General features: G+C 41.8%; 1 protein-coding gene across 1 annotated transcript in view; it reads left to right on the top strand.

Moving 5' to 3' along the window:
• The window catches only part of agbl1 (AGBL carboxypeptidase 1), a 97,734-nt gene that overhangs the window by 37,641 nt on the left and 45,053 nt on the right, over positions 1 to 15,040 (top strand). The window contains exons 7-10 of the mRNA XM_030730966.1: positions 698 to 735; positions 6,558 to 6,766; positions 9,031 to 9,196; positions 9,728 to 9,795. Of these exons, the coding sequence (XP_030586826.1) occupies positions 698 to 735; positions 6,558 to 6,766; positions 9,031 to 9,196; positions 9,728 to 9,795 (481 nt within the window). The remainder of the gene's footprint in view (positions 1 to 697; positions 736 to 6,557; positions 6,767 to 9,030; positions 9,197 to 9,727; positions 9,796 to 15,040) is intronic.

Below are 15,040 nucleotides of genomic sequence, written 5' to 3'. Positions count from 1 at the left end.
CTTCATGTTTAGATCACTTGGGGATAATCCTCCATGTCAACAGTAGCCTGTGCCCTATCGCGCTCCACACATTTCTCAGTATAGTCCTCTTTATCAGAGACTCTGGGGCAAGCAAGCTGATCTTTTCTTAGCTCAGACAATGCTGGTTGTTCCAGCTGAGGAGCATCACACCTTAGCTCTGTCAGGTCTGCTCAGACACTTGAGGTCCTTGAACCTAGCCTCCAGTGCTGGCGCAACCCTCAGCCAGGTGATGTTAGTCATTTCCTTTTGTTTCTCCATGTCTATTGTGAAGGTCTCCCTGAAGGTATCCATGACACAACACTGGCAGGAAATGAACTTCAAATGAAAGAAGGCAGTCCTACATTTTGACAGTAAATAAAGGGTGTCATTTTTAGGCCAGCTGTTAGCAGTTGAAGGCACTAAGCACATTAATAATTATATAACAATGAAACAGATATGTCTTGAGTTTTCATACCCATGCAGTGTAGCATGCTGCTTTATAAAAGCTACAGCAAATGCATACATGTGACAAACCGATCTGACCGATCACTTCAATTTGGTGTGCATCGACAGGTTTTCACTCTCACTCATACAAACACGTTTGCTTGCACAATCACAAATGCACATTGTTTTTTCCTCATGGTTAAAGGGTGTGTTAATTCAAATGAGACAATTCGCTCTTCTGTTTCTTTTCTAGGGCAGCCATTAATACCTTTTCTGCTCTGCTGTCCACAAGTAAGTTTTTTTTTTTTATTACCTTGAGCATTGCTCAGCTGATGTTTCCATTTTCATCATCACCCTCCTCATTACCATCATCACACAGCTGTTTCTCTAGGGACACATTGCCAATGCTTGATTTCTGAGGTCATTTTCTTGTCTAATGATTTGTTTGTCTTATTTCAATGACATCTAGTACATTTATATATCATTGAGATACAATGCACAACATGTAATGAAAATAGTTTTAAGTAGAAGTTGCTTTTTCTTTTATTTATAAATGTTATAACTTAACATTAAGCTAATATAAAATGAGAAACAGGGACTGACACCAAATTTATACAGTGGAACAGTTTGTAATGAAGCAGCCCCTCTCTGCTGCGTTCACCTTAGCTGTTAGACATATCCAGAGGCCAGCTGCCCACACCTCTCTGACGCCACAGTGCTTACACAGTCTTTGGAAAGCGAAGATCGCTCTTACTGTAGCTCCAGTGTGGTAGAGACAAAGACCCCTGTCACTGACGCAAAGAATCCTGCGGAGGGCTAGCGAGGATGAGTGACTGCAAGCAGTCCGCAGACATTTATGGCAGATGGGAAATGTAAACAATGAGTATGAGTGCACTGTGTGACTTGATGGTGTGTGACGGCTGCACCAAAAATTCGTGGAGAGGTGGCGGACATGCGTGTGCAAATGGTGGACATTTGTGGAAAGTTGATGTGCGCTGTGTTGGGAGGACGTACTGACAGTGGATGGGGGTACGTCCTCCCAATAGTCTGACTGCAGACTGATAGGGAACTGTCACGGAGCCATCACATGCAGTGCGGACTCATCCCGAACTCAACGACTGCTCATCACGTGCGCTCCTGTCTGCAGCCCAAAATATGGCAGCACCTAATTATGAAAATTTTGTGTCAGTGTGACAGGGGTTTAAGCGGAAAAGCCTTGCACACAGTCCCAAAATGATGGTACAAATATGTTTGATAACAAGTTTAAATTATAATTTACAAATGAATAACCTAACACAAGACACTGTGGATAAAAGCAGTAGAGGTGGCAGATTAAATATCATCACCAATAGAGGTTTTCATTGTTTGGGTGATAAATACTTTATTAGGGCACGTCTGCGCACTTGCGCTACAATCATCTGATTTTGGTTCATGTACAGGGAGGAGTTAAATAATGGAGTGGTCTACAGCTTTTGATGAGTGGCCATATGGATGTTACTTTTATTTTTACTCTATTAAAGAACAAGAACGCAATGATAAAATGCAAACTGTGTCCAGGAAAGAAACAACTGTGTCATATTTCTAACACATCTGCACAGACAGCATGCTAACACAGAGCCAGCGAAGAACCCAGAGTGGTGTTAAAGCTGTGTGTGCACCGACTCCAGCCCAGCAGCCAGAGCCTGATTTTCAACAAGTGATGAGTCAGGCTCGTGTTACACCCCTCTGTAATCCCTACTCTCTTTGTATGGCAGTGAGAGAGTTTCAGGTGCTGCCTCTGCTGATTGCTGATTACCTACACCTGATGAGGTGTGGATAAAGGCATGCACTGTATGAGGTCAGTTTTGCAGGGCTCACCACTTCTTGCTCTTCAGGTTGTAACTGGTTTCATTGAGTAATTTTAAATAAACCCATTTTTTCTTAAGACTCCACTGGCTTTTGAGCCGGGTCGTGACAGTTCTCAAAGTTTTTCCATCATGCCCCACTTAGCCGGATGAAATCTTTTCATGCCCCACGCAAAGCAAGGTCCAAGGGGAGGTCCCCTTTTATAGTGACGCAGGTCCGATGAAGCGGCATCACAAAAGACAGTGGAGAATTTCCCTAGTCACTAAGCTAACGCTTGCTATCTGCACAGTCGTTGGCACCCTTCTGTTAAAGAAAGAAAAACCCACAGTGGTCGCTGAAATAACTTGAAACTGACAAAAGTAATAATAAATAAAAATACACTGAAAAGTAGCTCAATAAAATCAGACATTGCTTTTGAATTTTGGTTCAACAGAATTATTAATAAAAAAAATGAAACTGGCCTGGACAAAAATGATGGTACCCCTAGAAAAGATTGAAAATAAGTTTAGCATAGGGAACTGTTAAACTGACAACTTTTAAAGAGATCTAAGGTAAACTCCAAGGTCTGCTCACACCATCCGTCTCTGTTTCAGCCAAAGTGGACTTAATGGAGGAGGACACACTGTTGAAAACAAATCATCAAAAGTGATTTGCCGAAATGCATGTTGAGAAGCTACAAAGCTTCTGGGAGAATGTCCTTTGAACAGATGAGACAAAACTGGAGCACAGACGCAAAAATGAAGCATACAAAGAAAAGTTCACTGATCCTACTGTGAAACATGGAGGAGGCTCGGTTTGTTCTGGGGCTGCATCTGGCACAGGGTGTCTTGAATCTGGGCAGGGTAACATGGAATTTAAAGACTATCAAGGGATTCTGGAGCAAAATGTGCTGCCCAGTGTCAGAAAACTTTGTCTCAGTCACAAGTTATGGGTCCTCCAACAGGATAATGAGCCAAACACATAACTAAAAACACCCAGGAATGGCTAAGAACAAAACACTGGACTATTCAGAAGTGGCCTTCTATGAGCCCTGATCTGAAGCACTAGAGATAAGCAGAAGAGGATGGATGGATGGATGGATGGATGGATGGATTGATGCATGGATACTAAGGAAAAACGCAAAGATAAATTCTAAACAAAAAGCATAAAAGGGATCAATCAAACAGAATATATTTAATAATAGTTCAAGAGCTCAAAAATGCTGGGTCTAAGACCTGGGACCACGACATTCCCTATATGCTGTCAATGATATATAATGATTCTAAAGATCACTTTATAGTTTGCATCCAAATATCAAGTCACAGTTGACCTCTGAATTTCACATCTGCCTTTTTTTCAAGTTGACACCAAAATGTGTGACATCATCAAAGAAAGTCTTGTCGAGAGAGAATGAGCTGCCTAGTTAGATAGAAATATACTGTAATATAATATTATACAATAAGCTCAAGTTGACCATGTCCAGTTATTTACAAATCAAAAGCTATTATCCATTACCTACTCCTACATAATGTCTGTGTAATAAACATCTGTCATACTGCCCTTATCTAATTTTTACTGCACTACAGACTTCTTAAAATGTGTTTTTCAAAGTAGAAAATAAAATAAAATTAATATATGCAAAATGCAATGCTATTCCCTTAAAAGGAATTAGTGCCTAGAGAGTGAGCTGTGAGCTTTTGGTCTCTTGGAGTGCTGTTTGTTGATGGTGTGACTGCTGATACAAGCAGCAGGATGAATTGTGAAGTGGGATATACTCTCTGCACAGATTATTGCAAATGTTGCAAAACTGATCAGACAGCACTTCACAGCACAAATGGATAAAGACCCAAAATATACTTGAAAACCGAATGCAGAAATTCCTACAAACAAGCAGCAACTGAAGGTGGCTGCAGTAAAGGCCTAGCAGAGCAACTTAAGAGAAGAAATACATTTGATTCCAGAATATCCAGAGGAAACCGGTTCAAACTCCACACAGAAAAGCCCCAGCTGAGGGCTTGAATCATGAACAGACAGGACAGTGCTAACCACTGCACTGCCATGCCCCCTAATGAGGTATAATACCTTGACTCAGTTTGTGGAAAATGTTTGTGGGAGCCTATTAAACACCTCAGTGCATTTCCATTGGCATTTACTAAGCTTTCAAAAGTCAGGAGTGGACAGACAGATTCATGGACAGGATAAAGCCTCAATTATATCTGTCCACGAGTCCTCTGGGGTCTGAGTAACATAAATGTTGCCATCCAGCAGTGAGCACGAGGGTCCGTGCTGGTGTTCATGTGTGTCTGCAGAGAATTTACATTACAATGCAGGCATGCACCCTGCATGGTGGACTTTAAGCAGACTTCAAAGAAACATAAAAAGAGTGAATGTTGGGTCTCCAGCCGTCTTTGTCCATGTCTGCATCAGAGTATTCAAAGCTTCTGAGTAGGCCTCAGTGTAGTAAGTGGAGGCAGGGAAGGTGCGAGAAGTGAGTTTCCAAGGGACAGGTCACAGGTCGATTTTGCAATCATACCCAACATATGAGGATGCAGGACATTGAGAGAATGATGCAACCTTGGCAGTAATGTGGGTGCTGTCTGTTGTGGTAAAGAGAGAGTTGAGCATGAAAGTGAAGCTGTTTGTTTATGTTCCTTCCCTCACCTATGGCCACAGGCTGTGAGTACTGACTGAAAGAATGAGATCATGGATGCAAGCTGTGGAAAGGACCTTCCTTCATGGGATGTCGTGGTTGAGTAGTGTGATCATTTTCAAGTATCTCAGAGTAGAGCCACTGTACCTCCACATCTAAAGGAGCCAGTTGAGTTGGTGTGAACATCTGACTAGGATGCTGGAGAGATTACATCTCTCAGCTGGATTGGGGAAGCCTCGTTTCTCTCTGAAAGAGCTAGAGGAGGTGGCTGGGGGTCTGGGCATCTCTGCTTGGACTGCTGCCCATGACCCAGACCTGGACAAGCAGCAGAAAATGGATGGACACCTCCAAGCTGTGTTAACTGCAGGGTGGTGGTTTGATAATATTCTTTAAGAGTCTGGATAGCTTTGTTATGTAACCCATTAAGGAGTCTTTACCTGATGAATGCTCTCTAAATGGGGTTGGTGTCAGCTGAATTCATTTTGGCCAGATCAGTTAAGGACGATGAGTTAAGGACATTCTACTGCCCTGTCCAGCCCTCTAAGAGTAACTGCCTGTCTTCTGGAATCTTCTCCATGCTCTTGAGACTGGAGACACAGCAAACCTTCTGGAAATGGCACAGAGTGAGTTGGACTCCCTTTGCAACCTCTGTAGGGTCCAGGTATTACCTTTTGCTACCAGCAGTGACACTGACTCTAGCCAAATGCAGAACTAGTGAAAAAAAAACAGAAAAGATGAGGAGGGAAGAATATCAGTGTCCTCCACCTGTAAAACCATTCCTGTTTGGGGGGTTGTCTCATTGTTGCCCCTCTAGTGCACCTGTTGTTCATTTCATTAACATGAAAGCAGTTGAAACCGATTAACAACCCCGTCTGATACTTACCTGACCAGATCAATATCCCAGAAGTTTAACTGACTTTAAGCTGTACTCTGATTAAGAAGTGTTCCTTTAATGCTTTTGAGCTGAATACACTACATTGCCAAAAGTATTCGCTTACCCATCCAAATCATTGAATTCAGGTGTTCCAGTCACTTCCATGGCGACAGGTGTATAAACCAAACACCTAGGCATGCAGACTGCTTCTACAAACATTAGTGAAAGAATGGGTCGCTCTCAGGAGCTCCGTGAGTTCCAGCGTGGTACCATGATAGGATGATACGTGTGCAACAAGTCCAGTCAAGAAATTTCTTCACTACTACATATTCCACAGTCAGCTGTTAGTGGGATTATAACAAAGTGGAAGGGATTGGGAACGACAGATTTGATTATCTAATACTACATCAACAGTGGCATCTAAGTCAGGCCATGTGGGGCTTCATGTCTAATCTTGGGTTGCAGTGGTCTTATTAAAAAATGTAAGAACTGCAGGCAAACGCTGCTGCTCTGTATTTTTTTTTTGCTTGTTTGTTTTGACATAACCAAGATAGACACAGTCAAAGACCAGAAGTAGTTTGGATCATTCAAAATGCATTCTCGCTTCTTTAGTCCATCTGCAATACATGCACGCATTTCTGGGCGTCCATCTACACTGTATCCAGGCAGTCATTACTGAAGTATATGTTAACCAAAAAAAGGCTCTCAGATATAAATGTTCTGATGTTCCTTCCCTGTCTTTGTTTGTCTGTCTCGTCTTCACAGAGGCAAACGTTCATTCTGCGGTATCTAAAGGTTACATCTCTGGACTCTTGTGGCTTTATGAAGACTGGCATAGCAAGGATACTCAAGATGTTGCCATCGCAATCCGTCATGCACTGCTGTGCTGCCTCCTTAAGGCCACTGACAGCACTGCAGGCAGGCAGGCTTTTGTATCTCAGGGAGGTATCAGACTACTTTATCAAAGTACACAGGTAAGTTCAAATTCTTTGTAACTGGAGTTAACCTGACTTGATGAGATAGACCACAGTTGTCTGTGTGTCAGTATGTCTAATATCTTAGTGGACACAACCGAACGCCATAAACTCTGATCGTGTGATCCATAATTAGAGTAGAGTCAAACATGAACAAAGGTCTTGGCCAATAGTCAAGACTTATGATCACTCTAGTTATGTTCTGTGGTTAGACTGTATGTATCTTATCCTCCAGGTTGACGTGCCTTTCTCTGTGATTGAATCATATTCTAAAAGATATGGAAACTCATTTAACACAGTACATTTTGATAGATTGCAGATTGCGTTAATTCTTATTTGGGGCCTGAGCACTGACAGTATAAAGGCCCTATAGAAATGCTCCATTTAATATCATTAGAATTATTATTTATAAAATAAATAATTTGCATTTTTAAAAAATTTTTAAGGACCTAAACATCTTTGAAAACGCAATAAATTGTGCATATGTGTCAGATTTAATTGGATCAGTTTCATATTTGATCAGTCTAATCTAAACATGTACATGGTGCCATGGAGAATTTCAATTATTTGAAGTTTTTGTCATTCACAGATATCCTGTAACACGTGCCCAGAACTTGTCATGTGTGATTAGAGTCCCAGCCTGAACAGATCTGCATGCCAGTATTTGATGACAGTTATAGTGTTACCTGGTGGCAACAGGAAATCACATGTCTTATAATTTAATGTCCTGCTCTTAGCTAGTTGATTAGAGCCATCTAAAATTTGGTCAGGAATATCTTAAGAAGTTGATGTTGCTTGTGAAAACTGAAGTTATCATCAAATGGTATGACCCTGGTGGTACAGTATGGTGAACTTCAACATGTTGCCATGAAACACAACATTGCTGTACATTGTCCAATCTGCCCCATACCTGGTATAACTCACAAACACGCAGCTTAAAGCAGATAACCTGCTAAATGCCATCTCACTAATTTAGATCTTCATTTAGTCTGGAAAAAGAGTTTGTTGTTTTATAAAAATGCTCTCCATAAAGGTAGGACATCTTACTATTCATCCCTGACTGAAGAAAATAAGAACAACCCCAGGTTTGTTTTCAGCACTGTAGCCAGGCTGACAAAGAGTCAGAGCTCTGTAGACCCTAGTATTCCAGCAAGCTGAAATTATTCATACCCATCTCACAGACATATCTTTGTGTACAGCTACTTTCAGTACTGCTGATATTTAGACTCTTTCTCTCCAATTGATCTTTCTGAGTTAATTTCAATATTACTTCCTCCAAGTTATCAGTGTGTCTATTAGACCCCATTCCTAAAATGGTAAATAGACTGGTTCTTATATAGTGCTTTTCTACTTTGAGTGCTTTATGCACTCAAAGTGCTTTATACAACATGCCTCATTCACCCATTCACACAAATTCATACAAGCACTTCTTTCTACAGCTAAGTGCTTTCTATCTAACATTCACACCCATTCATACTCATCAGAGAGCAGCTTGACCTCATAGTACCATATCACCCCAACAGAGCACTTCTCTCTCAGACTGCTGGCTTACTTGTGGTTCCTAGGATACTTAAGAGTAGAATGGGAGGCAGAGCCTTCAGCTTTCAGGCGCCTCTTCTGTGGAACCAGCTTCCAGCTTGGATTCAGGAGACAGACACCCTCTCTGTTTTTAAGATTAGGTTTAAAACTTTCCTTTGTGATCAAGCTTATAGTTAGGGCTGGATCCCCTTAGTTATGCTGCTTTAGGCCTAGGCTGCTGGGGGGTTCCCATGATGCATTGAGTGTTTCTTCTTCTTCTTCTTTCACTCTCTGTGTTTATACCCCACTCTGCATTTAGTCATTACTTATTATAATCTCTGGGGTTGAATGAATGGAGAAGCAGGCCCTTTTATGTCAGCAAATGGGAAATAAGACATGCCTCAGGCTCAGACAGGGAACCTTGCCATTCATGCACACAGTCCTACCGTGGATAGAGAGGGAGGCAAAGGAATGGGAGCAAGAGACGCTGGCACAGTGTGGCCATAAGAACACCACATAATGGAAACAGAACATCTACTTACAAATTCTGTATAATGTCAAAGACATATAATGGACAAGCAGAGGTCCAAGCAGAAATAAACAAAGCAAAATGAATGAAACGACTGAATGAAAGACAAACATGAGTGTGGGAGGAAACGTTCTGGTATATCTGTTGGTACAACATAGCCCATTAATTAGCTTTAAATGAATGTTTCATCTAACTTTTTGTGTTTGTTTCTCTGCAGACCTGCCTGTTAAGCAAAAGTCTGGAGTGTTTGGTGGAGCCATCAGTGCAACTGATGAGAAAGTGTCTTCCTAAAATTCCTCTGCCAGTCACATCTGATCAGTCTGCATACACCTTCCTCCTGCCTGGAACACAACATGCTTTCCTAGATGCAGGCATGGCACCAGGTAAAGCATCAGTTGCCCCAAATGAACCAATCAACTGTCTTTAGTAATTGCTTTGTAGTCAGAGACAGAAAATATGTTCATTCATTTCATTGGCACACAGTTCAATACATAATTACTTAAAAAAAAAAAAAAAAACCCTTTTATTAGATCATAACGCTCTCCCCCCACTACATCTCTGACTTGTTCAGTTCCTATAACCCAGTCAGACCTCTCCAGAGGTCAATCATATCTGTGCATACATTCAAAAACAAACTCCGAACCTTTTTGTTCTCATAGGCACTCAATAGCTGAGTGTGTATGTTTTTGCATACATGTGTATGTTAACTTGTCTTTTACTTCTTTGTAAAGTTTTATTTAGCTGTATTCATTGTAAACCTACACAGATTTTTATGCTTTTATCTTCTGTGTTAAGCACATTGAATTTGAATGTAGTGAAACATGCAATATAAATAGCATTCACATTGCAGTTTTACTTTGGCTCTTGCAGGAGTCAACAGTCATACTGACTTGTTGGTTTTCTGTTATGTGTAGATAAGAGCAGTGACGAGAGTGATGCTGAAGAAGCTGAATATAACCATGAGGCCAGCAACAGAGATTATGTGAGTGTGTGCAGGTTTCTTTATGCGTTAAAATTATGTTTGGGGCAGTATGGTGGTGGAGTGGTTAGGACTATCACCTCACAGCAAGGTGGTTCATGGTTCATACCCCAGCTGGGGCCTTGCTGTGTGGAGTTTGTATGCATGTAAGTATCCTTGGGCAAGGTCCTGAACGTTGAGTTGTCCCCGATGCATCTGTCAGAGTGATTAGCAGACTTGAATGAATGTCTGTGTGACTGGGTGAATGTGGGTTGCACTAGTACAGGGGTGGGCAACTCCAGGCCTCGAGGGCCCCTGTCCTGCATGTTTTAGATGTGTTCCTGAGCCAACACACCTGAATCACATATAGAAGTCATTAGCAGGACTCTGGAGAACTTGACTGCATACTGAGGAGGTAATTCAGCCATTTGATTCAGGTGTGTTGGATCAGGGACACATCTAAAACCTGCAGGACACCGGCCCTCGAGGCCTGGAATTGCCCACCCCTGCACTAGTAAGTGAGTAAGTCAGAGTGATTAGCAGCCATGGAGACATGGTGAGTGTGACTGGATGCCTCAAGAGCTCCTAATGGTCTTCTTTTGTTTTTCACATTAGACATTCACAATCACATCTTTCAGTGATGCAGTAATGTAATGTGATTACTGTTATACTAAATCCAGTAATCACATTACAGGTACATTGTTACTTGCATTACAAAGGTTCTTCAATAAAGCTCAGTGGGCAGATAGACATGCTTTTGCCTTCATGTGCACTTGATATAAAGGGAGGAGGTGGACTCCAGCTTTTGAGGAGTGGAGACATGCACGTTATTTTTATTTGTATTGCACAAAAACACAAAAATGCAATGGCAAAGTGCAAACTGCATCCAGGACAGAAACAGCCCTGTTATACTGCTGAAACAACATTGGCTCTTTGCAAGCATCTGCGTGGACAGCATGCTAACACAAAGCTAGCAAAGACCACAGAGTGAATGCGTGGCAACCCCAGCCCAGCAGCCAGGGCCTGACCTTCAACAGATAACAAAGGCAGTGATGAGCAGTCAGGCTTCTTGCACTGTGGCCTCCATTTCTACCTGTAAATGTTTCTAAAGTAGAATCACTGTGTTGGTGACTCTGAAGTCTCTTTGAGCTTTTCCAGAATCAGAATCAGAAACCTTTATTGTCATCAAACACAGGTGCTTGACAAAATTTCAGCTTTTTGCTGAAACACTAACAGGAAGATCATATTACAATGTGTCAGTGTGTGGGACTGTAGCCTTAGTTTTATACTGTTGTAGTTTTAACTGGTGATTATGTGTAATCAATTTTTTCTCTGTTCTAATAAACATGATGTTTTGACATCATGGGATAATCCACAACCTTCATCTTCTTCTTCTGGCTGCTCCTGTTAGGGGGCGCCACAGCTGCCTCCATCTCATCGTATTCCTTGCATCCTTCTCTGTCAGACCAACCCTTCTTCACTACATCCATGAATACCTTTCCTTCTGTCTTGCTACCTCCAAACACTAGGAGTACACTGGCTTCTTGATAAAGTTCTGGATAAAATACTTTTTCAAGTGGGAGGATAATTCACTTATGTTTACATAGCACTAAATCACAACAAATATTAGAGAGAAAATCACAGCAATCAGATGATCCCCCTACAAGCCAGAAACAAAGCCTAATTGGGAGCCTGGAAGGACACAGACTGAGGCTTGTCATGCCATCAGTCTCTTGGTGCTCCAAAGGGCAATGTCTAGAACTAGAAAATCAAGCCATTATGGAAGTGCCAAAAAATGCAGTTCATGTAGGTGCCACTTCAGGCTGGCTTCAAATATGACTGTAGACTCCTGGATGAAATCCTCTGTTAATACATAAATCCATGAACAGATTGCCTTGATGAATACTTTCTCCCTTTGAGAACTTCAAGTAAGGCTTTTCACTCATCCGTTCAATCAGTGTCTGCTACGCCTCACATCCACTGCTTTGAGTCATTAAACTGGACTTGTGCAGTGTGTGTGTGCTGCTGGTATCTTTTGGAGCATTTCTGATCTAATCGGCAGGTGTATACCTGTGTATTGCAGTAAGCTCATTGTTAGGATAAATATGTTTCCAAGCAGCCATGCAAGGGGACCTGGTGGATTGAACAGCTCCACCCCTGAAACTAATCAGTATACTTTGGAGAATACTTGTTCCAAGTTTCACACTTTGGCTACTAACTGACCAATTCTTGCTGTATTTTGTGCCCATTGCCCATACTACGATGAATGATCACGTTATGGGTACAGCTGTAAAAGACGATAGCTGGCATTAGCTGATCTCTTACACACTCTTGTGCAAATTTGGTCACTTCTGGCATGAAAAAAAAAAAAAAAAACATGGCAGCAGCCAAAACACTGACACTGAAGCTTCAAAATGCAGAGTCTAAAATCAATGGATGGCATCAAAGTGACTTTGTGTCTGTGTGCTGAACATACAGGAAACACAGACGTGTGTGAACAGCACCACCTCCAGGCAGGGAAAAAAGTGTAATATAGATAATACTAATTATGACTCAAGGTCAACGTCATGCTGTTGAAATACTGGGAATATGTGGTTAGACTTTGTGTTGCTGAAATAAATGTTACTTTCTCTACCTTACTCTTCTTCTTACACTCCTCTTGCTCTCCACTGCAGCCATGAACTTTAGTGGGACTTTGAAGTTTGCTGCCTCAACATCATAAGAAAGGGTTTCTCTGCCTCTGTCCCTCCTTAGAGAACAGAAGCAGAAAAAAAAAATTATGGATTACATTAACAATATGGCGCCTGTGTTTGGCTTTGCCTCTGCCTCTGTGTGTTTGTCTTATTTTTATATTTGTGTCTGGCATCATTTCGCTGTAAAAATTGCCACACATTACTGGCAATCAGATCTGCCATGATGAGCTATATCTTTCATTTCTGCATAAGGATGATGAACCTGAAATTGTTGCCCACAGTCTTGGCAACATTGCACTCTTCATATCATCTGCAGCCAAGAACTCAACAAACCTGACTGTTGGTGAACCTGGTATTGCTGTCTATGCATCTTTAATACCCTTAGGCATGTCGGCCAGCAGGATCTCCACTCATATACTTGCCTTGGTCTTCAGGGGGAACCCCAAAACCATTTATGTTTTTGCCACTTTCCACACAGTGAAAGGCCAGAGAGTGAGCTTCAGCTCAACTCTGAACTCTTCAGTATAGTCTATATCACTGATTGGAGGTGACTTAAATCCCTGGATCAATGGAAACATCTCATGTCATCATGAAACAAGCCACAATGGTGAATATCTAACAGACTTTGCTAAACATACACTATAGACAGTTATAGCACCCAGTTTGCCTCATGCTGTGCTCAGGGCACATTGTGACTGAAGGAGGAAGCATTTTCTACCTTCCTGTTTTTGTTTTGGGACCCAAAGGTAGCACCTTTTTTCTAGAAGATTATCCAGCTTTGGACAGTCACACCTTTATTATATCTTTATACCACAGACAACGTCAAAGGTGGACATGACATAGGTGATGTTCATTGGTTTTGGACTCAGCACTTTGAAACCTAAAAATCAGCTGTTTGGCTGCTGCCATGTTGGGGGTTTTTTTGGAGCCAGAAGTTTCCTCATGTGGATGAAAGGGAGGCATACTAATTCATCAACTAATGCTTGTTAGCTTGGATAGCAAGCTGCATTCCTAAAATGTGCAAATGCAACACACAGACACACACATACATCTGATAATTAGTGCTAACAGACTGTAATGACTCGAAGTAGCAGACGAGGACACTGATCGGCGCCAGCTGAAACCCGTCAGCCCTGTGTCAGTTACCGAGGTAGAAGAGTTATAAAAAGACAAAAAACAAAATATTGCCCCACCCAAGAGTTGTTGTGGCGGGGTGGATTAGTTAATCCAGAGACGGCCAAAACTATAAAGGTGTAAATATGCTTTTAAATTCTACTAAGTTGTACATTTTAATGTGGGAGTCTGTGGGGATTGACTCCATTTTGGAGCCAGAATCAAGTGGCATCTAAATTTCGTGAACTACCGGTACAGTTTTTACCACTTCTGCACTGGCTTTATTTTTCAGCTCTGGAGACTGCCCCTTGGTTCATACACATGGTTTGAGGCAGTTCTAAACGTCTTTGTACAGTACAAACACATGCAGGTAAGAAAATACTGATAGACCACAGATTTGTGCGTGAAATATTTGCACAAGACTCCCCATTAAGTTCACACTAGAGTATTTGAGTAGTTGGGGTCGGGAGTGTGGGCAAATTTTGTGTAATGCCTGTTGGTTATCCTAGAAAAAAGGACAAATTTTTGGCTTATAACACTGGGAGGCAGTCTGGGGTATGCAACCTATGCATATATGTATGCAGTCAAAATTTAAATGACTACTGGATGTAACAGGAAGTTTGCTAGACTTTCAATATAAAGGCTGATAAATATTTAAAAGACATTCAAATTATTTCTAGCGGTCTCTTTGATACGCAAAGACTTAGTGATTGACACAGAATGTTTACACTTTCTTTCACCTTTAAAATAACAAAACGTTTCCAACATTCAAAATAAAAGCTCACAAATATTACATCCACTTTTTGGGACTTTTAAAATTTTTTTTCCACTATCCCATGGCTCCTTCACTGGCCCAATTTATCCCAACTACTGTGTAAACAGGGTATGTGTAAATGTCATGGCCTATTAAAATAAAATCCTGTTCGCTATTCGGAATTTGTTTCTTGCTTTTTCTTTATTCTAGCTTTTATCTAGCTACCTACATTTTACTCCAAATATATCCAGCAAACTCTGTAAAGCTACTTTTAGCTTCAGGTGGCTCCTCATATACATTCCAGCTCATAACCATTATCATTAAAGTTATTATTTATTATTATATCCATCCATCCATCCATCCATCCATCCATCCATCCATCCATCCATCCATCCATCCATCCATCCATCCCCTTCTGCTTATCTGGGGCCGGGTCGCGGGGGCAGGAGCCTAAACAGAGAAGCCCAGGCTTCCCTCTCCCCAGCCACCTCCTCCAGCTCATCTGGAGGGACCCCAAGGCATTCCCAGGCCAGCCGAGAGATATAATCTCCCCAGCATGTCCTGGGTCTACCACGGGCCCTCCTCCCAGTGGGACATGCCCGGAATACCTCACCCAAGAGGCGGTCAGGAAGCATCCTAATCAGATGCCCGAGCCACCTCAACTGGCTCCTTTCGATGTGGAGGAGCAGCGGCTCTACTCTGAGCCCCT

This window comes from Archocentrus centrarchus, chromosome 6, assembly GCF_007364275.1.
Source record: "Archocentrus centrarchus isolate MPI-CPG fArcCen1 chromosome 6, fArcCen1, whole genome shotgun sequence".
Classification (NCBI taxonomy): Eukaryota; Metazoa; Chordata; class Actinopteri; order Cichliformes; family Cichlidae; genus Archocentrus; species Archocentrus centrarchus.
Note: the sequence above shows the minus strand (reverse complement) of the source record. Positions and strands in the feature narration are given on the sequence as shown.